The sequence below is a fragment of the Citrus sinensis genome, chromosome 8, assembly GCF_022201045.2.
Source record: "Citrus sinensis cultivar Valencia sweet orange chromosome 8, DVS_A1.0, whole genome shotgun sequence".
Classification (NCBI taxonomy): Eukaryota; Viridiplantae; Streptophyta; class Magnoliopsida; order Sapindales; family Rutaceae; genus Citrus; species Citrus sinensis.
In genome coordinates this window covers 6,999,924-7,026,517 of record NC_068563.1, presented here as the reverse complement: position 1 = coordinate 7,026,517, position 26,594 = coordinate 6,999,924, and the positions used below count along the sequence as shown (strand labels likewise).

Below are 26,594 nucleotides of genomic sequence, written 5' to 3'. Positions count from 1 at the left end.
GCAAGCTAGCTAACCTATATCCGTCCTTAAAAGTAATAATAATAATAATAAATTACCTTATTTCCTCTCTTCTGTTTTGCAGCTAATGGCCACTTAAAGTTCGGCGTTTGCATTTTGCTCTTACTGGTCAAAGCTAGTATCAATAAACGTGCATTCACAGAATAGGAAAAAGGTAATTAAACTTTCTCGTTCGATCTTGTGATCAAGCCTCATTGTTTTGCTTATAGCTTACTGAGATCAACTTTATTAATTGCAGATAAATAGCATGGAAATTTTGTCAGGTGTTGCATCAAAGCTTGGAGAGTTGTTGGTGGATGCAACCATAAACCAAGCTCGTTATCTGCTCTGTTTCAACAGCATAAATAAAGAACTTAAGGTTAAAGAAACCAAATTGAAGGAGGCACAAGATGGCATCAATAAAAGAGTAGAACAAGAACGACAAATACACCGTGCTATAGAAGTCGAGGAAGGTGTCAAGACATGGCTTGAGGATGTAGACAAAGAAATGGCCGACGTTCGAAATTTGAAAGCAAAGATAGATGAAAAGAAGAGTTGTCTTAATGGATGGTGTCCTAATTGGGGTTGGCGATACTGGCTGGGTAGAAAAGCATCAAAGAAGAGTAGCAAGTTGTCCGAACTACAACATCGTTGCAAATTCAGCTCAGTTGCCGGTCCTAAACCTCTACCATCAGACAAAGAATTGCATATGCCAAGACATTTTATGTCTTTCGGGACTACAGAATCGACTTGCAATCAGATTATTGAAGCACTAAAAAGAGATAGCACAACGATGGTGGGATTGTATGGTGTCGGTGGTGTCGGAAAGACGACTTTGGCAAACTTTGTGGGCAATCAACTTCGGCAAGAAAAGATTTTCGATGAGGTGGGGATAGCCACTGTGTCTCAGGATCCAGATATAATAAAGGTTCAAGGTGAGCTGGCAAACTCGTTAGGCTGGAAATTAATGGAGAAAGATGAAAAAGAGAGAGCAGACCGATTGCGCTTGATGTTTTCTGAGAGTAAAAGCAGCAAGATACTCATAATACTTGACGATGTCTGGAATGAACTTGACTTGAAGACAGTGGGTATTCCTGTTGGTGATGGAGACAATTGTTGCAAAATCCTTCTAACCACTCGCCTGCAGCCAGTTTGTGATCGCATGGGTTGTGACAAGCGGATTCAATTAGGTGTTCTAAAGCCAGAAGAAGGATTGGCTTTACTAAGAAAGCATGCCGGCATTGATGTTGCTGATTCAACCTTGATTGGTGTTTCAGAACGAGTTGCTGATGAATGTAAGGGGCTTCCTTTAGCTATTAAAGCTGTTGGAAGTGCACTAAGAGATAAAAGATTTGATGAGTGGAACCTAGCTCTAAATAAACTACGAGATGCAAAACTCAATACAATAGAAGGTGTTGGCAAGGAAGACCAAGGCGTTTACCATTGTCTCAAATTTAGTTACGATTATTTGAATGGTGAGGATTCCAGGTCGTGCTTCTTGTTGTGTTCTTTGTTTCCAGAGGATTATGAGATATATTTGGATGATTTGGTTGCATATGCAGTGGGGTTGAGATGGTATCGAGCTGAGTCAATTGAAAAAGTCAGGAGCCTACTGAGTGGAACGATGAAAGAGGTCAAAGCTTCTTCATTGCTGTTAGACACTGGCAATGACAGATCTGTGAAAATGCATGACGTAGTCCGTGATGTAGCCATATGGATAAGCAAAAAGAAGGAAGAGGAAGAGGAGAGATTTTTTAGTATAACTGGCATCGAAATGGTGGAACGGGCGATGGAAGATGGCCTGGAACAGTGCAGGGGAATGTCTTTGGTCGTAGATAAAAAAGAAGAAGAGCTTCCTAGTAGTTTGATATGCCCTAAGCTTCATATTCTGCGATTGGAGAACACCGTATATAATTACGAATTGCAAATGCCAGAACATTTTTTTAAAGGGATGCCAGCATTGAAAGTTGTCACTATAATAGGTGGAGTTCTTTCACTTAAATCGCTTCAGAGCCTCACCAACCTCCAGGTTCTGCAGTTGATTCGATGTAAGGTGAGTGATGCGTCTTTCCTTGGAAAGTTGAAGAGGCTTCAAATTCTTTTTCTCAAGAAGTCTCCCATTAAAATTCCAGAAGAATTGGGGGATGAACTTAGTAGATTGAAACTTCTATATATTGATACCAGTTCTGTTTCTCCTATTACGATAAAAAACTTTCCTCAATTAGAAGAATTTTATGGTCGGATAAAAAATTGGGAGGTTGAAGGGATGAGTTCAGAAGAAAGTAATGCTAGGCTTGCTGAGTTGAACTCCCAAGTCGACGGATCTGTTGTATGTCTTCCAAAAGACTTTACATTCCCGAAATTGCAAAGATACATCATCCGTAAAGGTGAAGGAGTTGATGATGAAATGGAAGAAGGTGATAAGGCAAGGATCTTAATGATTGGTAACGACCCTCCTGAAGCGACCTCGCTCGGTATTTTTTCGGCATTGTATCAAGAACTGGAAATTCTTTATTTAAGTGGGATTATAGGTTGTTACAATATTGTGCCAAGCATAGATGAAAGGGGCTTCAATGAGTTAACTTGTCTTGATGTCCGTGATTGCGAAGATTTAGAATGCATAATGGAAGCCTCTAAGTCGCCGCATGGAAAGAGTCTCTCAAGATTAGCAGAGTTATCTATGTGGGACTTACCAGAACTGAAGTGGATATGGAAGGCGCCGGCCCAACATGTGATCAGTCTCCAAACTCTTATAGAATTGAATGTGCATAGGTGCAACAAGTTGACATATATCTTCACGTTGTCACAAGCTAGAAGTTTGGAGCAGCTTAAAAGTCTCCATGTAAGTGGATGCGAGAGACTGAAATGTATCGTCGAAGCAAAATCTGATCATAATGAAAGGGAAATAAGTGTAGGAGATGGAAATACAATACTTGTGCTCCCTTTATTGAGAAAATTAACACTTTATGATCTCCAAGAACTCATCAGCTTCTGTTCAGAAAATTATTATTCAACTTGGCCGGCATTGGAAGAGTTATACCTTAAGCACTGTCCCAACTTGACTGTCAGCAGTACTGAACTTGAAGCCAATTTGCAGTATCTTGAAGAGGTATGTTTGTTTGGGTTCATGTTTTTTTCTTTTCATTCAATTTTACTCAAAATGATAGATTAGCAATAAATTTTATGATCAGCCATTAATTTTTTGATCCTATAGAGATGATGATGGTGGTGGATGTGGCGGTGATAATAATAATGCTCAGATATCTTAGGGAAATTTTTTTATTCTAGGGCCTAAAACCATTCTTCAAATGAAAGTCATATCTCATTTTGGTTTAGAAAGAATTGATGCAAATACTTCTGAAGTGTATATAATATTATTCAAATTCAATTAAATAGTTGATCAAGCCATATAAATTAATAGAATAATAATTTTTCTAAAACAATCTACTGTCACATTTGTATCACTTCATATGATCTCTTTTAACTAATTTAATTTTTTTTAAATCCATTACTTTTTAATTATTTTATTAGTTTACATATGTATTATGATATTTTTGTATGGATTTTGTTTTCTGTTTTTGTTTTTTGCGGTTTTCATCACTTATCATCTGATAATCCTAGCTGCTAATAGATTTTAATTGCATCAAGTTATTTATTTATTTGTCTCAGAACTTAAAAATTCTATTTGTGGACAATTGTTCCCATTTGAGTGACACGATTCCAGCACTGTTGAAGCACGGATTAAAAAATTTGGAATATTTGCGTATTGGAGATCTTGGAGTACAGGTGGTATTTCAATTGGAAGCTATTATCGCTGAAGGAGAAGAAAACAAACTATTACCACGTTTGAAGTGGTTGGTATTGGAAGAAAACAAACTATTAAAAAAGTTTTGGGTGATTTCGAAATCCTGTCTTGCTTATATTTCTAGTTATGTTTCATATTGTTATTCAATTTGACAGCCAAATTGCGAAATCATAGATTGCTTTTTGCTAGTGCTTGCAATAATTTGTGTTTGACAGTGATACTAATCCAGCAAAAAAGTTGATATGTTGCCGGCAAGATTGATTGTCACTTTTTTCTTTTTCTAACGTCTTTGCTGTAACCCATTTTAACTTTATTGCAATCCAAAATAGTAGACTGGTAGTCTAGTATTTTCACTTTATTGCATTCCAAAACGGTTGATTGCTAGTCAGGTAAAAGGCCCGGAGAATGTCCTTTGTTTTACTCTAAATTGTTTATTTTTAAAAAATTGTATAGATATATATATATATATATATATATATATATATATATATATATATATTTCAGTCTAAATTTCTAAAGTACAAAAAAATATAATAAAATTTTAAAATCATATGATTTTAAAAGCAAACTTAAAATTTTTAAAGTCGTACGGTTTTAAAATTTTTCCAAACTTTCTCACATTTTAAAATTTTTTATCAGAAAACTACTATAATATATTATTATTATTATATATATATTATATAATATATATAATCAGTTAAATAAAGGATTTGTTAAGTTAATATGGGATATATTAAAAAAGTAAGCAAAATATATATTCTGATACAATATATTTTGTTATATAATATATTAGAATGTGTATTTTTTTATCTTTTAAATTATTTTTTAACTTGATAACTTAAGAAATTTCTTATTAGAATGTTACTATCTCCCTTTATATATATTTATATGTTGGAAATTATTGAGATTTTAGATATGAATATTTATAATAGAATCTAAAGATATGTTGAACAATAGTTTTAAAATACACGCTAAATACATGTAGAAAAACCTACCTTTTTTTAAAGAGAATAAATCTAATAAGAATAAGATTTAAATTCTTTCCAACGAAAAATATATAATAAGAAAATAAATATTTTAGATTTAAGCTCATTCTCTCAACAACCAAAAAAAGATACCCCAAATACAAATGGCAGATACAAAACTTCTTCTTGAATTTCTTTGATTTTTTTTTAAAATGAATTTTTACTAATTTACCTTCAACCATTTAGAAAATATCAAATGGAATACAAATGGGTAGGGAAGGTATTTGATAATACGAAACCAGATAAAAAAAGTTGATGTCAAATAGGTACACTATAATTTTGCAGGTCTTTTTACTAAAAGTATACCCACTTCAACCTTTGAAAAGCTAGTCTATGGAGAACACTCAATGGAGAGTATTCTGTAACAATGGGTTTACTACAATTTTAACTTAGTATATTTATGACTTATTAAAATAGCTTAAATTTTTTTTTTGAGAAGTAAAATAGCTTAAATTTAATAAGTCTGCAGTTCACTGATTTATTAATTAAATTTTGATGTAATTTTTCAGTATGAATAGCTATGAGAATGTAAACCAAAAGCATCCCATTCTTATCATCTCTTTATTAAGTACACAAAAAGATTTTTCCATCTTAAAATCTACTTTTTTATTAATTATTATTACCTTATTTATTATATTTTGGTAATTTTTTAAAAAATTATAAAATAAATTATTTGTGGAACCCATTTCTACTGTTAAATTATGAACTTGAAATGAAAACAATGACACGTGAGTCCATGATAATTAATTATAATACAAAATAAACAACAACTCAAAAGTAAAAAAAAAAAAAAAAGGGTATCAGGCGCACTTGACAACGCAAAAGTTGTCGAAAACAACAAAGAGTTCCGGGTCAAATCCCGGGTCAAACTCCGAAACGGCAGCATAGTTCGTCGTTTTCAACTCTTATTTTTTTTGTTTTGATTCGTCTTCAAACGACATCGTTTTGCTTTTTTTTTTTTTCTTTGTTCTGATTTCTTCCTTCTCTTCATTTAACCCAACTACAGACCCATTGCTTCGTTCTCTTCTCTTCATTCTCTTCAGAACCCAGCTGCCCCTTCGTTTGCCTCGTTCCATTTTCCTTCATCAAACTAAAATACAGGATACCTGCATAGTCTCCTCGTTCTCTTCTCTTCTATAATCAATCCAAATTGGGTTGTGGATAACAAACTTGGGCAGACAAAGTTTGATGGTGGATATGTTCACAATGGGTCATTGAAGGCTGGAAGGTGGGTTTTCGATGCCCAATGTGAATTTTTAAGGGGCTTGGTTGACAGGAACCCAAATTATACTTTGACATTTGCTGGGCATTCATTGGGGGCAGGGGTGGTGGCATTGTTGGTGTTGATTGTGGTTCAGAATCTGGACAAGTTGGGGAACATTGAGAGGAACAAAATCAGATGCTTTGCGATTGTACCTACTAAGTGTATGTCACTGAATTTGGCAGTGAGATATGAATTTGCTGGGCATTCAATGGCTGTGAGAGGAAGGGGAAGACGGAAGAGAAAGAGAGAGCAATGGTTTTGCCTTAGCCAAAACGGCGTCGTTTAGGGAGAATGAAAGAGGAAAAAAAAAGATGAAAGAGGAAAAAAAAAGATGAAACGGCGTCGTTTGGATGAGTTTCGGGGTTTGACCCAGGGAAAGTAGCATTTTCCAACAACAAAATATTTTGTTGATCTTTACTTTTCTTCATTAAAAGTATACAATTTATTTTCACTAAATCTAAGAGCGTGTCAGAAAAAATAATCTACAAAAAAATGACTTATCAAAAATAATATCATGCTAAGTGTAAGTGATTCCCTTTATTTTCAAAATAAAAAAAAAATATGAGCTTTATTACTTACCAGTTGTCCCGCAGATTTTATTCAAGCTTGAAACATATTTCAATTAAAAATAGATGCACATAAAAGTTATTAGGATCGCTAACAATGGACTAAATTAAAACGCCAAAGAATCTCATAAAAAAGAGATTAAGGCTAGACGATTAATAAAAAAATTTTGGGCTAAGCTGAGCCTTTTTTTTTTTTTTTTGACGAGTGTAATTTTTTCCTAAAATTTTATCATTAAATTTTGGCTGTATCATTTTATACTATAAAATATAGATTTTACACTATAAAACGCATCAAAATGCCAAAACTATTCTTAATATTTTTTCTTATCTCATCTTCTTCTTTCACCTATTTTTTTTTTTATCTCCAAAACTCTTAACATCAAAGGAAAAAAAATCTCTTGTACTACAATGAATTTATGATATTTTTGTATTAACTTGCTAGAATCCTTTCGTATTAACTAAAAATACTTAACACACAAGAAAAATTCAACTTCTTCAATCTATAGTATTTTTATATATATGTAGTTCCCATTAGATCTATGTTTCATTGAGATTAAAAATTTAAGGGGAAATAAACGGTTAATTTTTTTTTAATACTGTTATACATGACTGTAGGTATAATAATTAATATTTATAAACAGATTTTACAATTGGAACCTTTTTCGTGGCATGTACTCCTCTGAAGCACTGCCCAAATTCTTCAAACCCTCTCAAATATTCGAAAATTGTCCACTTTACTCATATTTCGTGAAGAATATACTAATTCTACTCAATTATTTAATAATTAAAAAATATATAAATATATCGTATAAATTTTTTTATGGAGACTCGAACCCTTATTATTTTAAGCGCAAGGGTTCTCCTTATAAATTAAAAGCCCATTGATAAATAAACGGTTAATTGAATAGTGTTCGTGGCAGATTGTACGTTTAATTTTCATTTATTTAATCTGAAACAATATTTTTTTGAATCAAGGGTGTTCGTGGCAGATTGTACGTTCAATTTTCATTTATTTCATCATAAATAGCATTTTTTGAATTGAGATATCGTAATCTTTATATATTGCATTTTGACAGCCAAATTACAGAATCAAGAAGAAGACAAGCTTGTGATTCAATAGTGTCCCGCTAACTTTTTTTTTGTTAGGAAAATAAGACTTTCATTACTTCAACTAGGTGAATACATGTCTAATCCCGCTAACTTACAGCTTATGTAAGTTGCATTCATAGAAAATTAATACTTGTCTTTATTCTAAAATTTGTTTTTATTCAAATATTCGTTCATTTCTTCAATCAAGTCCTTGTATCCTTTAAATTTATCATAAGATTATCGTATGTGACCATATCTGCATATGTAATAATTACTGACTCCGTAAGTTAGCGGGACCCCCATTTTTTAATTTGAATGGTCAGATCCATGATTACACTTACACACCCGCAGTGTAATGTCAACAACCAGCTGTAAATTTTCATGGATACAAATACCCCCAACTAGTATTTTCTAATTACTTAATTATACATATATAACTTAAATCACATGTATAAGAATTTCGGCCCCACACAACTATGTAATTCTCTATAAATTATATTGGATTTTTTTAATTATCAAAGAGCACCATGTCGTTGAAATTCTAAAAACGCTCTATAAGTAGCAACCAAGTATTGTGCATGTGCCAGAAAGCACGGGTTCCAGAAGTGAAAGAGGTGAAAATTTTTTAGGCCATAAACATATGGTTGCGGGATAAAATGGTTATTTCTCATCCGAGATATTTGTGCCCAATTACTTCCCCGGCTATGAACCTACACGATAGAAATTGATAGCAACCCAGTGTCCTTTTATTTTTCACCATTAATATTAGGGTTCTGCCAACCAACCCAGTGACCTTTTATTTTTCACCATTAATATTAGGGTCCCGCTAACCAACTCAGTGTCCTTTTATTTTTCACCATTTCTTCAATCAAGTCCTCATATCTTTGATTGTTAATTCTGAACTAGTGGATGATTTCTTCGTCCATCTCTTCGACATTTATTAAAAAAATTTAAACTTTTTGCTATACTTTTATAAGGGTCTAATGATTATCATATTTATAAAAATTTATAAACTCTGAATATATTTTAACATCCGCGTTTATAATTTTTTGTTTCTCTTATGAAATAGACCAAATTTTTTTCTTTTAATATGTCTATATATATTTCCAGGATCAGCCTGCAGTACCACAGTGGCACCATGCCACTTCCTTTTGTCTTTTGTGGCAAATTATCATATAACCCCTTTCACTCTTTTTTATTTAAACTTTACTTTGTAAATATTAAATTAATTTCAACTGCATCCATATAAACATTACCGAAATACCCATGCCGACCAACGGTGACCGGATTTCAACTGACGGCGACGGGAAACTCGAGTTAGACACTTTTGGCCGAGCTGAGTCCAACGGTGGTGGTGGTGACCTCTCACGCGTGGTGATGGCGCCGGATCGAGCTCCCAAAGCCGTGAATCCTTTAATGACCGATCAACGGCAAATCGGCTCCCTCCGGTGGCTGTGATTGGTCGGAAAATACAGAGGGATCGTGGGGAGCAAAACTCAAGTGATAGCATCACCGGAAACCGGAGAAATCGCGGCGAATTGAAGCGGCGGTTCCGCGGCTTTTCACGGCTTCAATCGGGAGCTTTCCGAACGCTTTTCGGCGACAAGATTGGCATGGAGATGACCGGCATCGCACGATCTTCCGATCGGTACCAACCTTGGCCGGTGAAGTGGCCGGAAATGGAAATAGCATCCGGGTCGGGTTGTGGGTTCGGCATGGGCATTTCGGTTCACAGAGGGGGTATTGTGATATAAGTGCAATATATAATAAGAATTTGTAAATAATAAATAGTATAAGGTGCTAACTAAAATGTCTATGTGGATGTAATAGATATTAACTTAATATTTGTGAATTAAAGTTTAAATAAAAACGAATAAAAGGGGGTTATATGAAAATTTACAATATTGGAGCCATAAAAGACAAAGGATGTGGCACGGTACCACTGTGGTACCGTAGCCTGATCCATATTTCCAATCTATTTTTCCATCTAAAGTACACACCATCATCAATATTCTCATCTCTCATCACTCTCATGTTCAAACTTTCTTTGTAAAAAATTCAATTATAAAATAAAATTATTATCGTCCTCTATGCATCTTATTTTGATTTTAGAAATATATTAAGAATATCATGCCAACATTTATGTTAAAAAAAGAATACTTTATACTACTAAACACTTTCTCTAAGACTATTGTTAGAAAGCCACTCAGAAAAGTTCATCTTAGACTAGTTTACAGTGTGTCATGTTTGGCTGTGTGGAACAATCATTGAGGTGATTCTGAGCTATTGCGGTGCCAATCATGGACCAATCTATGGCTAAAGAGAACTAGCAAATCTATTCTAGAATTTTGAGTAATAGTGCACTAATTAGTACTTTGAATTATTTTCTTATGCTTTTGCATAAATAAAAGTATGTCAAGCCTTGATTATTTTCTAGAATTTATAAGATGTGAGGTGGTAATAGTAACTCAATTTTATAGAAATGAAATGTATCATTCAATAAGTTTTAGATGTGATTGATAATCTAAATTTTTGTAAAGAAATCTAATGATACTTACAAGATACTAATTTGAAATCGATGGATGCATCCAATCTTGAACAAATTGATCCAGCTAAGGATATGCCTCTTCCAGCTGAGTCTAATCCGAATAAGGACGTCCCCCCCCCCCCCCATCTAATCCAGATTAGAATGTTAAATTTTAATGATATTTTAAATTAATTAGGTAAACTTTAATTTATCCTCTACTAAGAATGACAATCTTCAATGTATCTCTCATTATGAAAATATTAATTTACTCTAATTAATTAATAAGTAAATTAAAAAAATTATCAATGCCGCCTTATTTGCCATTGTCTTCTAAATAAATATGAGAGTAAATTGATATTTTCATATTTTTTAGGAGTAAACAAAAAAATTGTCATTTTATTTACAGATGAATAGAGGTTTACAATATAAATTATATTATAGCGAAATAACACAAATTCTATAGCAAACATTTGTATAGAGCTATGAAAAGTAATAAAAAAAGACTTAAGAATTAGTAAACATAAATAATTGATAAAAGTATTTTTTTCACAAAAACTATCTGAAATAGAAGAATAATTATTACATATGCAGATATGCTCCCATACAAGGATCTTATCATAAATTGAGCGAATATGAGGACTTGATTGAAGACATGAACGCATATTTGAATAGAAGAATAATTTATAATAAAGACAAGTATCAATTTGTTATGAATGTAACTTTACACAAGCTGTAAGTCAGCGGGACCCGACTCAATAATTTGTCTTTGTCGGTGATAAAAATCCAGCAAAAGGTTGATGTATTATTGGCCGACAAGGATGAAATTGACAACTCACTGTGACCTTTTCTTTTTTGAAAGTAACCCATTTACACTTTATTGCAATCCAAAACAGGAGATTGGTAGTATACTGTTTTCACTTTATTGCAATCCAAAATGGTAAGTCGGTAGACTTAAATTGTTTTATTTTTATTTTTATAATATATATATATATATATATATATATATATATATATATATATATATATATATATATATATATATATATAACCATTATTAAATAAAAAGATATTTTAAATTATTAAATTAAGAGATAAGATTAAAAAAATAAATAAATTACTCATTTTAATACACTATATTTTACCATGTAATATGTTAAAATATGTATTTTTTTTATTTTTAACTTAATAACTTTAAAGATATCCCATTAAAAAATTACCATGTAACTATTGTTCCACACGGCCCAACATGATATACTGTAAATTAGTCTAAAAAGAATTCTTTGGGCGACTTTCTAGCAATTGTCTCTCAGAAAGTGTTTAGTAGTATGAAGTTTTCTTCTCTTAACACAAATGTTGGCATGAGATTCTTGATATATTTCTAAAATTAAAATAAAATGCATAGAGGATGATAATTTTGTTTCATAATTGAAATTTTTACCAAGAAAGTTTGAAGATGAGAGTGGCGAGAGATGAGAATATTGATGATGGTGTGTACTTTGGATGGAAAAATAGATTAGAAATATATATAGACATATTAAAAGAAAAAATTTAATTTATGTTTCAAGAAAAATAAGAAATTATAAATATAAGTGTTAAAATGTGTTTAGAATTTATAAATTTTTATAAACATTAGACCCTTATAAAAGTACAGCGAAAAGTTAAATTTTTTTAATAAATGTAGAAACGATGGGCGAAGAAATTATTCATCAGCTCAGAATTAACAATCAAAGATATGAGGACTTAATTGAAGAAATGGTGAAAAATAAAAGGACATTGGGTCTCGCTAATATTAAGGTTAGCGGGACCCTAATATTAATGCTAAAAAATAAAAGGACACTGGGTTGGTTTAGCGGGAATCTAATGTTAGAGTCAATGGTAAAATATACATGTGATTAATTTATATATGTGTAGTTTGAGTACTTAGCAAGCACTGGTTGGGGGTATTTGTGTCCATGGAAATTTACAGTTTTTTGGTTGTTGGCATTATTCTGTGGGTCTGTAAGTGTAATCATGATCTGACCATTGAAATTAAAAAATGGGGGTCCCGCCGTAATTATCACACATGCAGATCTGGTCCATGCGAGGATCTTATCATAAATTAAAAGGATACGAGGACTTGATTGAAGAAATGAACAGATAATTGAACAAAAGACAATTATTAATTTGTTATGAATGTAATTGACATAAGCTGTAAGTTAGCGGGACCCTTCACTTTATTGCAATCCAAAATGGTAGGTCGGTAGACGCCTCCAAAATGTCCTTTGCTTCACTTATGCTGCGTTTAATGGGAAACAGAAATTTTAATAATTATTATTAAATAAAAGATATTTTAAATTATTAAATTAAGAGATAAAATAAAAAATAAATAAATTACTCACTTTAATATAATATATTTTATTATGTAATATGTTAAAACACATATTTTTTTATTTTAAATTTAAGATCTCTTGTTAGAACATTACAATATAAATATATATATATATATATGTATTTTTTTTGTGTGTTATGAAATCTGTTGAGATTTTAAATAAAATTTTATAATATAATTTAGAGATTTGTTGAACATTAATTATAAAATAGACCTAAAATTTGTGTAAAAAAATCTACTTTCATTTAAAAAGAATGAATTTAATAAGAATGAGATTTAAATTCATTCTAAAGAAAAATATATAAAAGAAAAGTGAAAATCTTATATTTAATTAAACTCATCCTCTCAATAATAGCCGAAAGATACCCCAAATGCAACTATGCAAGCAGTTGGACACAAAATTTCTTATTAATTAATTTTTTTTTTTTAAATTTTAAACCAGTTTTACCAAATTACCCCTCATGATAGATGATAAAGGCATGTGTATCATTTCACTTTCCACCTTTCAATTCTCACTGATATATCATTTCAGACCTTTCTACCAAGGTTCAATCATTTTTCATGCTCTTGAAGTCACCAGATCTGTCATCTGTGAACTAGCTGCTCTCATTTCGGTACGTTACTTCTCCTTCCTATATCAATTAGCTAGATATATGTTTATGTGGTTTAGATCTGATGTTTATTTATATTGCCGGATGCAGCTTTTAATTTTCTCCGAACTTGTGCGACTCTCTAACTGGAGCTTTGGGGAGTAATTGAGGATATATAAGGAAGAAGGTATGAGATATTATTGTTTCATAGGCTTTTAGCTTCATGTTTGTTTTACTTTTAATGGCAATTTTGCACGTTAGGAAAGCTTATGTCACAAACAATGTAACAAATCATCAATAAATATGGGTTATTGATTTTGACAAATTTTTAAATCTAATGGTGAACTATTTTAACCTAAAATCAAGTATAGGTGTGATAGTAATTTATAAAAAATTTATTTTTAATCACATATTTACTATTTTTTAAAATAAGTTCTCATTGATTTTGTATAATTAAATAGTTTTGTTGTCCATCTCTTCTATATCTATTTTTAAACTTTATAGAGTTTTTACCATTATCATATTCATAAAAATTCACAAATTTTAAATGTCTTTTTGCACATGTATTTATAATTTTTTGTCCCTCTTGTGACATAATCAAGATTTTTCTTCTAATGCGCACACACAAATATATTCAATCTATTTTTTTATCCTAAAAACATACCATCAATTTTGTCACATAGATTTTGTAATCTACATTTAGTATCTTGAATTATAAGAGATATTATATGTGATAAATATGTTATGAATTTAATAAATTATTAGAAAGATAGTATAATGAATAAATTACCGAAACCTCCAATAATTTCACAAAACATAAAAATCAATAAGTTACCACCTTCTAGTTATAGGCAAAAATAATTTTTCTATAGAAGATTTAAATCCTTTGATATGATCAATGATTTAGATATGGAGAAATAATCGATTAAACTGAATGTCATTATTTTTATTAAATAAATTAGAAAATCCAAATTTATTTATAAATGATATAGAAAGTATAAACAACATATTAGAAATTAATAATTTTAATGAAAAAAATAAAAAAATAAAAAGTTAAGAGATCAATTGATTAAATAATTTAATAAAGTTAAACAATTAATGAAAGATTTCAACATTGAAAATCATGATATATTAAAGTAAGAGATTATTAATATAATGAATAAAAACTCAATAGATAATAAGTTAGAGATTCAATTAAATAAAATAAAAATAATTATTGAGTAATTTGGTACTAAATTTGTTATAAAATAAAATGAAAAACTTCAAAAAAAATTGAAGTAATTGCAGTACTGCTGTCTAGCTGCAGCTTGGGGTTGAAAGTAAAATTTTAGAACTTATTGAACTTTTTAACAATTATTGTATTTTCTAAGGCTTTAAAACTTTATGGCTGTAACATACTGCCAATGTAACATAAGCTTTGCCTTAAAAACATACACAGATAAAACGGTCGAGAATTTTAAGTTCCAAGTCTTTTAATGCAATTTTTTATTACATTAATTTTCATTATATTATTCTTGCCATTTGTTTGTATTAATTCTTAAGTTAAAGATAATTTATTAACGGCAATCACCTCCAAGTCAGTATTGTTTACCATACTTTAAAAATAAAATTAATTTTTCCTATTGGCCGTCTGGCCCCTTAGCCTTTCAATCTTTTGAAATTTCATTTGTACAACAACAATAAAAATTAAAAGTGCCGCCGTTCATGCTCCTCTATTTTCCTCGTGAAACCCAGTTGGCCAATTTTTAAACAAAATCTTTATTAAAAAGTCTGATAAATTTATGATTACTAATATCCCTCTTTTAAAACTGACATATAAGCTTATTCTGCAGATTATCTTCATATAAATTACACAAACCTAAATTATTCTGATACAAATTATTCAATTTACCCCAATCTTTACCACCCCAAATAAGGTGACATTTATATACATTGGATATATGGTAAGATAGAATAATAAATAATTTAACAAATGATTAAATTAATGAGTCCAGTTACAGTATAATTGTAGTTTCATACTTATTTTTTTGTCTTTTTGTGATCAAACCATTGATCCAACCAAACCAAGAAGTTATTATTTGGATATTAAAGATGTAGTCTCTTATGTTTTACTAAAAGAATAAAAAAATATTAATTTTTAAAATTTTAACATATTGGTCCATTAATATATTTTATTATCAAAAGTAATTCAGTAAGTGAACATATTTATACATTAAAAATATTGATGGATTATTTTAACTTACTAAAATACTCTTCACTTCAATTTATTTAAAATACCCATTAGATAAGAGTAATAAATAATTTAACAAAAAATTAACTTATTTATATATTTTAAGTTAAGAGTAATAAATAATTAAATTAATTATCCAATAGGTGGGTATCATGAAAACTTGAATAAAAAAACGGATATTATTTGGGAATTATGATATTATTTTATTAAAAATATTGATTAAAGAAAAAAGGGGGTAATAGCCCTGAAATCCTTCAAATTTTATCATGAGTGCACTTGCAAAAGGATGTTGAAGTCTTCGAATCTCTATTACTCTTTTTAACTATTATAACGTGTGGCTTTTCAATTTTCATCACTTTTAGCATATCCACTTTGCCCGTTTTGCTACTGATCATGAAGAAGGCAATGCCCAGGCGCACTTGACAGCGCAGAAGTTGTCGAAAACAACAATATATTTTGTTGATTTATTATTTTTTTTCCTTAAAACTATACAGTTTTTTTTCACCAAAACTAGAGAGCGTGTCAGAAAAATAATCTACCAAAAAATGACTTATCAAAATTAAGGGCAAATTTATGATACCACAGTTATATGGTACTACAACTATATTTGATCATTGAATTTAACCTCTAATTATCACTAGAGATAAATTCAATAGCTGAATCTAACTGTCGTACTATACAACTGTACACTATAGTTGGACCCCAAAATTAACATCATACTAGTCAAATATAGGTTTTCATAATAGAAAATGATCGAACTTTATTAAATTTTGGGTATACCTATTTATACTTTAAACACCTTTATTTCATAACACCCCATTAAAAATTGTCAGATTTGCAAATATAGGTTTTACTCTATAAAATCCATCAAAATGCCAAAACTATTCTTAATATTTTTTCTTCTCTCATCTTCATCCTTCGCCCATTTTTTTGCATCTCGAAAACTCTTAACAGCAAATGAAAAAAAATCTCTTGTACTACTATAAATTTATGGTACTTTTGTATTAACTTGCTAGAATTCTTTCGTATGAACCAAAAATACTTACAAGAAAAATTCATTTTCTTCAATCTATAGTATTTTTATGGATGTGTGGTTCCTATTTTATCTATGTTTCATTGAGATTAAAAATTTAAGGGGAAATAAACGGTCAATTGAATGGTGTGTTCAGGACAGATTGTACGTCAATTTTCATTTATTTAATCAGAAAAAGCATTATTTTGAATTGAGGAATATATAAAAGAAAAATAAAAATCTTATATTTAATTAAACTGATTCTCTCAAGAACCCAAGAGACACCCCATATACAAACAGTTGGACACAAAGCTTCTTATTAAATTGTTTTAAACTTTTTTTTTATTTTAAATAAATTTTACTAAATTACCCCTCATGATAGATGATAAGGCATGTGTATCATTTCACTTTCCACATTTCAATTCTCACTGATATAGAATTTGAAAAAATAATAATAATAAATAAAAGCAACCCACGAAGTCAATGGCAACTTGTGAAACATGACTCATGACTCAGACCTTTCTCCCAAAGTTTCAATGATTTTTCATACTCTTGAAGTCACAGATCTGTCATGTCTGGGTACATTACCTCTGCTTCCTATATCACTTAATAGTTATTATTTCAATTTTTTTTTTTAACCTAAGAATGAAAGATTTGACAGAGAACAAGGAGTTATAGATGATGTTTAGTTAGCTAGATATATGCTTATGTTGTTTTGATCTGATGTTTATTTACATTGCTGGATGCAGCTTTTAATTTTCTCTGAACTTGTGCGACTCTCTTAATTAGAGCTTTCATCAGTAATTAGGATCTATAACGAAAAAGGTATGAGATCTTATTGTTTCATAGGCTCTTAACTAGATGTTTGTTTTACTTTTAATGGCTGTATTACTTTGTTTTTTGCCAATTTTGCACGTTGGATTAAAAACATACACAGATAAAATGGTCGAGAATTTTAAGTTCTAAGTCTTTTAATGCAATTTTTTATTACATTAATTTTCATTATATTATTCTTGCCATTTGTTTGTATTAATTCTTAAGTTAAAGATAATTTATTAACGGCAATCACCTCCAAGTCAGTATTGTTGACCATATTTAAAAAAATAATAATAATAATTTTCCTACCGTCCTACCTCCCGGCCCCTTACCCTTAGTTTTTCAATCCCAAGACCCAATATAAGTCCATAATGCTCTCTGTTTTCCTCATGAAACACAATTGGCCAATTTTTAAATAAGTCTTATTAAATGTTTTGATAATTATATGATTGCTAATATATAACTATTTTAATTTCGGCATATAAACTTATTTTGCAGTTTATCTTCATATAAATTATAGAAACCTCAAAATTTCATTATGCAAATTATTCAATTCTAAATTGAACATTAAAAAAAAAATCACAAAAGTTACTCAAAACCTTTATGTTTTATATTTGTTTCCATTAAAACCTAATTAATATTCTTTACTTTTCATTTATTGCATGATAGATTTGTTTGATTTTTAATTTATATTAGACAGAAATAGTATTTTATATTTGAAATGATATGCTCAATAGCTATAAAAGTAAGTTACATGGATGTTTTAGGTAATTTATAAAAATATAAATACTATAAACATGTGAGAATAAAAGGGAATTTACCCCAATCTTTACCATCCCAAATAAGATATCATTAAGATAGAGTGATAAATAATTTACCAACTTTTAAAATAATCTAATTTGAATATAATTCACCGTAAATCACGTTTGCTGGGAACGTTTACCTTATTTGTCATCTGCCGTTTTGCAGCTAAAGGCCACCGAAACTCTTAAGGCCCCGCCTCTGCATTTTGCTCTTATTGGTCAAAGCTGGTGTTACTAGACGGGCATTCACAGTACAGAAAAAGGTAATTAAACGTTCTCATTTTGTCTGGTGATCAATCCTTGTTGTTTCGCTAATAGCGTGCTGAGACCAACTTCGTTATTTGCAGATAAATAGCATGGAAGCTTTAAAATCAAAGGTTGAAGAATTATTGGTGAATGCAGCCATTGACCAAGCTCGCTATATGTTCTGTTTCAACAGCATTGTTAAAGAACTTGAGGATAAAGAAACTAAGTTGAAGAAGGCACGAGATGGCATCAAAACAAGAATAGACGATGAACTGCGAAAATGCCCCGACATAGTAGTCGATGAAAATGTAATGGAGTGGCTGAATAATGGAGTCGAAGAATTGGACGATGTTTGGAAGTTGAAAGCAGAGATAGATGAAAAGGATAGTAGTCTTCATGGATTGTGTCCTAATTGGTGTTGCCGGTATCGTCTGGGCAGAAAAGCATCAGAGAAGACTTGCAAGTTGTCTGATCTGCTAGACTGCAGCCAATTCGAAACAGTTGCCTTTCCTAAACCTCTACCATTAGAGAGAAAATTAAGTTTGCCAAGTCATTTTACTTCTACTTTCGAGACCAGAGAATCAGCTTGCAATCAGATCATTGACGCACTGAAAAAAGAGAGCACAAAGATGGTGGGATTGTATGGTCTCGGTGGTGTAGGAAAGACAACCCTGGCAAAATTTGTGGGCAATCAACTTCGGCAAAAAAACATTTTCGATAAGGTGGGGATAGCCACTATATCTCGGCATCCAAACATAATAAATGTTCGAAACGAGCTGATGAAGTCGTTAGGTTGGGAATTAAAACAGGAAGATGAAAACCATGGAGTAGACCGATTGCGCTCGATGTTTTCTGACAGTAAAAGCACCAAGATCTTCATAATCATCGATGATGTCTGGAATGCTCTCGACTTGAAGGAAAAATTAGGTATTCCTGTTGGTGATAGCGACAATCTTTGTAAAATCCTTCTAACCACTCGCCTGCAGTCAGTTTGTAAAAGCATGCGTTGTGACCCGCAGATTCAACTGGGTACACTAACGGCAGAAGAAGGGTTGGCTTTACTGCAAAAAAATGCCGGCATTGATGCAAATGACTCCACCTTGAATGATGTTTCCAAAGATGTTGCTGGCCAATGTAGCGGGCTGCCTTTAGCCATTGAAGCTGTTGGAAGTGCACTAAGAGGAAAAGGATTTCATGAATGGAATCTAGCTCTACATAACCTAAAGGCTGCAAAACTCTATGCAATAGAAGGTATTGATATGGAGAACCGAGATGTTTACGGTTGTCTCAAATTTAGTTACGATTATTTGAATGGTGAGGATTCCAGGTCGTGCTTCTTGTTGTGTTCTTTGTTTCCAGAGGATTATGAGATAGATTTGGATGATTTGGTTGGATATGCAGTAGGGTTGACTTGGTATCAAGCTGAGTCAATAGAGAACACCAGAAGCCTACTGAGTGGAACGATGAAAGAGCTCAAAGCTTCTTCATTGCTGTTAGACACTGGTAATGACAGATCTGTGAAAATGCATGACGTAGTCCGTGATGTAGCCATATGGATAAGCAAAACGAAGGAGGAGGAAGAGGAGAGATTTTTTAGTGTAACTGGCATCGAAATGGTGGAACGGGCGGTGGAAGAAGGCCTGCAACAGTGCAGGGGAATGTCTTTTGTCGTAGATAAAAAAGAAGAAGAGCTTCCTAGTGATTTGAAATGCCCTAACCTTCATATTCTGCGATTGGAGAACACCGAATATTTTTACGAATTGCAAATTCCAGAATATTTTTTTAAAGGGATGCCAGCATTGAAAGTTGTTACTATAATTGGTGGAGTCCTTTCACTAAAATCGCTTCGATTCCTCGACAAAAAACTCCGAGTTTTGCAGTTGATTCAATGTGATGTGAGTGACGCGTCTTTTCTTGGAAAGTTGAAGGGACTTCAAATTCTTTTTCTCCGAAAGTCTCCCATTGAAATTCCTGAAGAATTGTGGGATGAACTTCGCCAATTGAAACTTCTATATATTGATACCGGTTCTGTTTCTCCCATTACGATAAAAAAATTAGAAGAATTTTATGGTCGGATAAAAAATTGGGAGGTTGAAGGGATGAGTTCAGAAGAAAGTAATGCTAGGCTTGATGAGTTGAACTCCCAAGCCGACGGATCTGTTGTATGTCTTCCAAAAGGCTTTACATTCCCGAAATTGCAAAGGTACGTCATGGGTAAAGGTCAACAAGTTGTTGATAAAATGAAATATGGTAGTCAGAGAAAGAGCTTAATCATTGAGAATTGCACTCATGAAGCGGCGACCTCGCTCGGTATTTTTTCGGCATTGTATCAAGAACTGGAAATTCTTTATTTAAGTGGGATTATAGGTTGTTACAATATTGTGCCAAGCATAGATGAAAGGGGCTTAAATGAGTTGACTTGTCTTGATGTCCGCGATTGCGAAGATTTAGAATGCATAATGGAAGCCTCTAAGTCGCCGCATGGAAAGAGTCTCTCAAGATTAGCAGAGTTAAAAATGTTCCGATTACCAGAACTGAAGTGTATATGGAAGGCGCCCCCACAACATGTGATCAGTCTCCAAACTCTTACAGAATTGTATGTGTTTGGGTGCAACAAGTTGACATATATCTTCACGTTGTCACAAGCTCGAAGTTTGGAACAGCTTAAAAGTCTCCATGTATGTGGATGCGAGAGACTGAAATGTATCGTCGAAGCAAAATCTGATCATAATGAAAAGGAAATAAGTGTAGGAGATGGAAATACAATAATTGTGCTCCCTTTATTGAGAAAATTATCACTTTATGATCTCCCAGAACTCATCAGCTTCTGTTCAGAAAATTATTATTCAACTTGGCCGGCATTGGAAGATTTATTCCTTCAGCACTGTCCCAACTTGACTATCAGTACTGAACTTGAAGCCAATTTGCAGTATCTTGAAGAGGTATGTTCGTTTGTGTTTATGTTTTTTCTTTTCCTTCAATTTTACTCGAAATAATAGTTTAGCAATAAATTTTATGATCAGCCATTAATTATTTGGTCCGATGGAGATGATGATGATCGTGGATGTGGTGATGATAATAATAATGCTCAAATATCTTAAGGAAATTCCTTTATTTTAGAGCCTAAAACCATTCTTCAAATGAAAGTCATATCTCATTTTGGTTTAGAAAGAATTGATGCAAATACTTCTGAAGTGTATATAATATTACTCAAATTCAATTAAATAGTTGATCAAGCCATATAAATTAATAGAATAATAATTTTTCTAAAACAATCTAATGTCACATTTATATCACTTCACATGAACTCTTTTAACTAATTTCATTTTTTTTAAATCCATTATTTTTCAATTATTTTATTAGTTTACATATGTATTATGATATTTTTGTATGGATTTTGTTTTTTGTTTTTGTTTTTTGCGGTGTTCATCACTTATCATGTGATAATCCTAGCTGCTAACTAATTTTAATTACATCAAGTTATTTATTTATTTGTCTCAGAAATTACGAATTCTACTAGTAGGCAAATGCTCCCATTTGCGCGACACGATTCCAGCACTGTTGAAGCACGGATTTAAAAATTTGGAATCATTGTATATTGGAGAACTTGGAGTACAAGTGGTATTTCAAGTGGAAGCTATTATCGCTGAGGGACAAGAAAACAAACTATTCCCATGTTTGAAGGAGTTGGAATTGAAAGATCTTCCAGAACTGGAAGTATTATATCATGAAGGTCCTACGCATAATTTTAACCTGCAAAATCTTACCAGATTAATTGTAACGGGGTGCACTAAGCTGAGACGTCTCCTCTCATCAACACTTGCTCGAAATCTGTTGCAATTGAAGGAGTTGAAAATTCATGGTTGCCGGGAATTAGAGCAAATCATTGATGAGGATGAGGATCATCTACAACATGTAGGTTCCCCGCTCAATTTTAGCCTGCAAAATCTTACCAGTTTATCTGTAAACGGGTGCGGTATGCTGAGACATCTCCTCTCATCAACACTTGCTCGAAATCTGTTGCAATTGAAGGGGTTATATGTTTGGAATTGCAGTGAATTAGAGCAAATCATTGATAAGGATGAGGATGAGGATCATCTCCAACCTGTATGTTTCCCAAAACTCATAAGCATCGAAGTTGTTAATTGCCCCAAGCTAAAGCATCTATTTCATATCAGCGTAGCTCCAAGTCTTCAAAAACTGAGTTACCTAAGGATAGAAGTTAATGCTGAATTAGAAGAAGTATTCTGGCATAAAGATGGAGCAGACGTCACGGATTACAATGAAATTGTTATGAATGAACTTCAGGAGTTGAAATTGTCTAGTTTACCAAACCTCACCAACTTTTGGCCTGCGGGTTATCAGATCCCATTTCCATCTGCATCCTATAGAGTTGTTGTTCGTCGTTGTCCCAAGCTTCGTCCAAATTCAGAAGGAGAGATGATTCCAAGAATTCAGGAGCACAGGTCAACTCTTGAGAACTTTAGTTACTTGACACTATACACAGTTGGTTCATGTTTTCGTTTGTGATAGCTAATTGATCTATCCTAAAATCAAAATTTCTCTTTCAATATATATGTGTTATATTATAATTTTCTCTGTTTGTTTTTTTTTTTAATCATTTTATTCATCATTCGTATTTAATGCCCAATTTATTGGTTGGATACATAGGCACAGCAAACTACAGAGGAGGAGATGCCAATGAAGACGCCAGCGAAGAAAAAGATGGCAGCGAACATAAATGATACAACTTTGCTCGAGACTAATGACAAATCAACACTTGAAACAGAGGAAGAAACCCAGCTGGTCGAGGAGCCCATCAAAGGTCTATCTCGTATGCGCAGGGCACCCACATACTTCAAGAGTGACAGCTGTGATTTTGGTTATTTTGTTGTGACTATTTGTTTTGTTAATTATGTTGTAGTTAGTTAGTTACGCTTGTATTGTTGTGGGATAAAAGAGGATATTTAAAAAAGGGCAAGAGGTCAAAAAGTGAGAATAAAAAACTGGCAAATATTTCTTCTTCTCTCTCTCCGTCTCTCCTGCTATCTCTGTTTCTCCATTAATTTCAATTCTTTTGTTTCTTTTTTGCTGGAGTCAGCACTTACTCCAAAAAGTGTAGCTCTATGATATAAACTCTGAGTTGCATGTCCAAAAATCCATAAAAAAAAAAAGCTTTGTTCAGCGTGTTCAGTTCGCGCAAGAAGCTAACAAGCTTTGTTCTATACTTGCTCTGTAGATGGATGGTTAATATTTAGTGCGTGCTCAAATTGTGAAGACTAAAGTTTCAAGACTTTGTTGTATGCATCTCAAGATTTCTTCAATTGTTGAAATTTTGACAAAATTGCTGGCTAAATTGATGGCCTTTTCGATGGGCATTAATTGGGCTAATTTAGTAGTAGCACGCATTTTGTATCGAGGAACTTCAAAATGTTCTACCTTTCTAGACGGCGAAGAAAGTGTGTCATGACAATAATAATTTTTATTTTTTATGTGATTAGTATTGGTTATTTTTGGATTATGCAAAAGTGAGATTTTTGTTAACCACCCGTTCTTGGCTTGTGGAATGTGCATTTGAAATAGCATTTTGTAAAATGATTTTACTCAATTATGTTTTTATAAAGATATTTAATTTCCTTTATTTTTCTTAAAGCATTTCAATTATTTTTCTTTGTTAAAAATTGTTTTTAGCTGCTTCATTAAAGTTTAAATTATTGCCAATCCATCCTTAAATTGTTCTATTATTAAAATTACTACAATACTTTAAAGTTGTATCATTCATGCACCTTAATTTTACAATTTATATCATTCGTCTATTATATCGTTTGCTTCCACTAAAAAATTAACAAAATTATAATAAATTGACCATTTTACCTTTGAAACTCAATTTAACGTAAAAAGATAAAAGAAAATTATTAATCATATACCCTAAGTTTGTCCTAAATAGTTTGAAAATATAAATTTATTTGATTTTCTATTTTAAGTTTGTAATTTATATCAACCAATGTAAAAAGACATGGAAAAATTATTAACCATATATCCTAAATTTAATCTAAATAGTTTGAAATTTTGAATTTATTTGATTTTCTATTTTAAGTTTGTAACTTATTTTAACCGACCACCAAAATGTTAACATTGTTAGAATAATTTATAGAATTTAAATAAAATGTTATTTTACCCTTGAATTTAAGGGCATTTTTTACTTTGGGCATTTATGAATAAATTTAAATTTAATATAATAAATTTACCTTTTTTAATTATGAAATTGAATTACACTATTAGATTGATTGGGCATTTATGAATTAGGGTTTAGGGTAATTTGTGGATTTAGTTTATTAATGCAAATTTATGATGATAAATTGAGAAAATAAATTAGAATATTTTTAATTAAGAAAAAAATAGAGTTTATGTGTATTTAATTGAATATCAATTATAAAAAGTAGTTTTTTGTTTTAATGTTTTAAGCCATTATTTTATTTTTTATTTTGCATATTGAGTGTCTAAATTATCCTTATGAACTCATTAATTACAAACTGCAATTAACATCTTGGAGGTCATAAACTTAGATTGGAAAATTGAACAAATTTAAAATCTTGTAGCAATTTTGATAACATGGTAAGCTTAGATAATTTCTCTTTTATTTTTTTGTGTGTTAAATATCTAAAGTACCCTTGTGACGTCTATCACTTTTTAACGAAGTTAATGATTTGGTGGATAAATGATGCAGATTGTAAATTTATGGTAGATGAATGATAAAACCTGAAAATATTGTAATATTTTTTATAATAGCGCAATTTAAGAGCGGACAGTTGATAATTTCCTAAGTTTATAAGTTAAATAAAAATAGTTTTTAACCTTTCTGATACATTTTTGTACCAATAATGACATAGGGCTTGAACTTATTTGAAATCATAGCAGACGGGTGCTTTTTTTTTGGGCTTTAAATAGCTCTATAAATAAACACAACAATAAACGTTACGTTTGGCACATATATTCTTTTCTCTGAATTTCCTCATCAATTCACAAAGTTATTGCACAAATTACTTGTCTCAAATATATCTCTTGAAGGAAATTTTGGAACTTTTGTTAATGTTATATTTTAGGATAAATGACAAAACATAAGCATAAAGATTAATAAAAGTTATAGGGAAAATATCACATATCAACAACCAAAAAAAGGTTACCACACTAATAATAATATTAGCTTGAGGCAACCCTCAAATCTTGAAATAACCTTTAAGTATAATTTTGGGTCATAGGCTTCTATATAATATCGGAGCTAAATTTATGCACAAGTGGATTCATATTACCTTACCACATGTAAGGACCAAGCAACAAATTTGGCTTGCACATGATAGATGGTGATAGGAAAATTATCCCACGTGGAATAGTTACTAGATTAATAGTTTAGCTTGGGGCAACTTATTATGCAGTTGTTTGAACTTGCATCATGGATGATAATTCGTGCCTTTGTGCGCCACTTATGTTTTTATGATTAAACGTAAATCTTATAATTCAATATTTATCATAATCAGCTTAGTTTTATCACTTCGTGTATCCATTTTGTACCCCTATTTTGCAATTCAAATGTTATATTAAACAATATAAACTATAAAAAAGTTCTTTACGTTCATGTCAACAAAATGCACATGAAATCACAATTCCTTCACTTGCTACCATTAGCCTAAATTTTTTTGTTCACTGTAGAAGAATGCGTATTATTTTTAGAACGTATCAATATTTTTTTTTCCTTGCATGTCCATGTTTTGTGACCAAGATGTCTTTGTAGCAAACAAGTTGCTAAGGAAGCCTAGAACACCCCTCAAAATAGCAAAGCAAGAACACTTGCGGAAAATACTAGAGAGAAGTAGAGCAATATGGCTGAATATGATTTTATTACTCTCAAAGAGAGAATATACAAGAGAGCTTTTTACAAAATCTAGAGAGCTTGTGTGTGTGTTGGAGTGTTTGTGTGTGTGATGTGGTTGGTGGGCAAATGAGGGGGCCCACCCCTATTTATAAGTATTAGAGTTCTTTGGGAGAAAACTTCCTAACAACTACCATAAATATCCTAGAGAACTATGTGGAGAAACATATAAACTTTTAGCTTATTTATAATTTGCAGAGAATTCTAGATTTTGGGATGGGCTTGAGTGATTTGCTAAGCGCATCCCACTTCTAAGTGCATCCCGCTTTTAAGCGCACTTCACGCCTAAGTGAATTTTTCCTAAGCAAACTCATGTGCACATAATTATC

General features: G+C 31.5%; 2 protein-coding genes across 4 annotated transcripts; both read left to right on the top strand.

The window, feature by feature from the left end:
• The first annotated feature begins 59 nt into the window (after positions 1-59).
• Positions 60-3,976, top strand: LOC127898717 (disease resistance protein RPS5-like). Its single transcript, XM_052432596.1, has 4 exons — positions 60-172; positions 257-3,106; positions 3,784-3,851; positions 3,958-3,976. The coding sequence occupies exons 2-4, from the start codon at positions 266-268 to the stop codon at positions 3,974-3,976; spliced, it is 2,928 nt and encodes a 975-aa protein (XP_052288556.1). The 5' UTR covers positions 60-172; positions 257-265.
• Positions 3,977-13,111: 9,135 nt separating this feature from the next.
• LOC127899156 (disease resistance protein SUMM2-like) lies at positions 13,112-23,368 on the top strand. Of its 3 annotated transcripts, XM_052432270.1 has the most exons (7): positions 13,112-13,255; positions 13,343-13,418; positions 17,223-17,298; positions 18,259-18,355; positions 18,440-21,280; positions 21,840-22,804; positions 23,010-23,368. In XM_052432270.1, the coding sequence occupies exons 5-7, from the start codon at positions 18,449-18,451 to the stop codon at positions 23,041-23,043; spliced, it is 3,831 nt and encodes a 1,276-aa protein (XP_052288230.1). In that variant the 5' UTR covers positions 13,112-13,255; positions 13,343-13,418; positions 17,223-17,298; positions 18,259-18,355; positions 18,440-18,448; the 3' UTR covers positions 23,044-23,368. The 3 variants fall into 3 exon arrangements, with proteins under 3 accessions (XP_052288230.1, XP_052288232.1, XP_052288231.1); XM_052432272.1 differs by lacking the exon at positions 17,223-17,298; XM_052432271.1 differs by lacking the exons at positions 13,112-13,255; positions 13,343-13,418 and adding an exon at positions 16,859-17,052.
• The last annotated feature ends 3,226 nt before the right edge of the window (positions 23,369-26,594 follow it).

Coding starts and splice junctions, on each gene's coding strand:
- LOC127898717 (XM_052432596.1), top strand. CDS start 266: ATGGAAATTTTGTCAGGTGTTGCATCAAAGCTTGGAGAGTTGTTGGTG. Junction 3,107..3,783: donor ATTTGCAGTATCTTGAAGAG/GTATGTTTGTTT, acceptor CTTGGAGTACAG/GTGGTATTTCAATTGGAAGC.
- LOC127899156 (XM_052432272.1), top strand. CDS start 18,449: ATGGAAGCTTTAAAATCAAAGGTTGAAGAATTATTGGTGAATGCAGCC. Junction 21,281..21,839: donor ATTTGCAGTATCTTGAAGAG/GTATGTTCGTTT, acceptor TATTTGTCTCAG/AAATTACGAATTCTACTAGT. Junction 22,805..23,009: donor CCAAGAATTCAGGAGCACAG/GTCAACTCTTGA, acceptor TTGGATACATAG/GCACAGCAAACTACAGAGGA.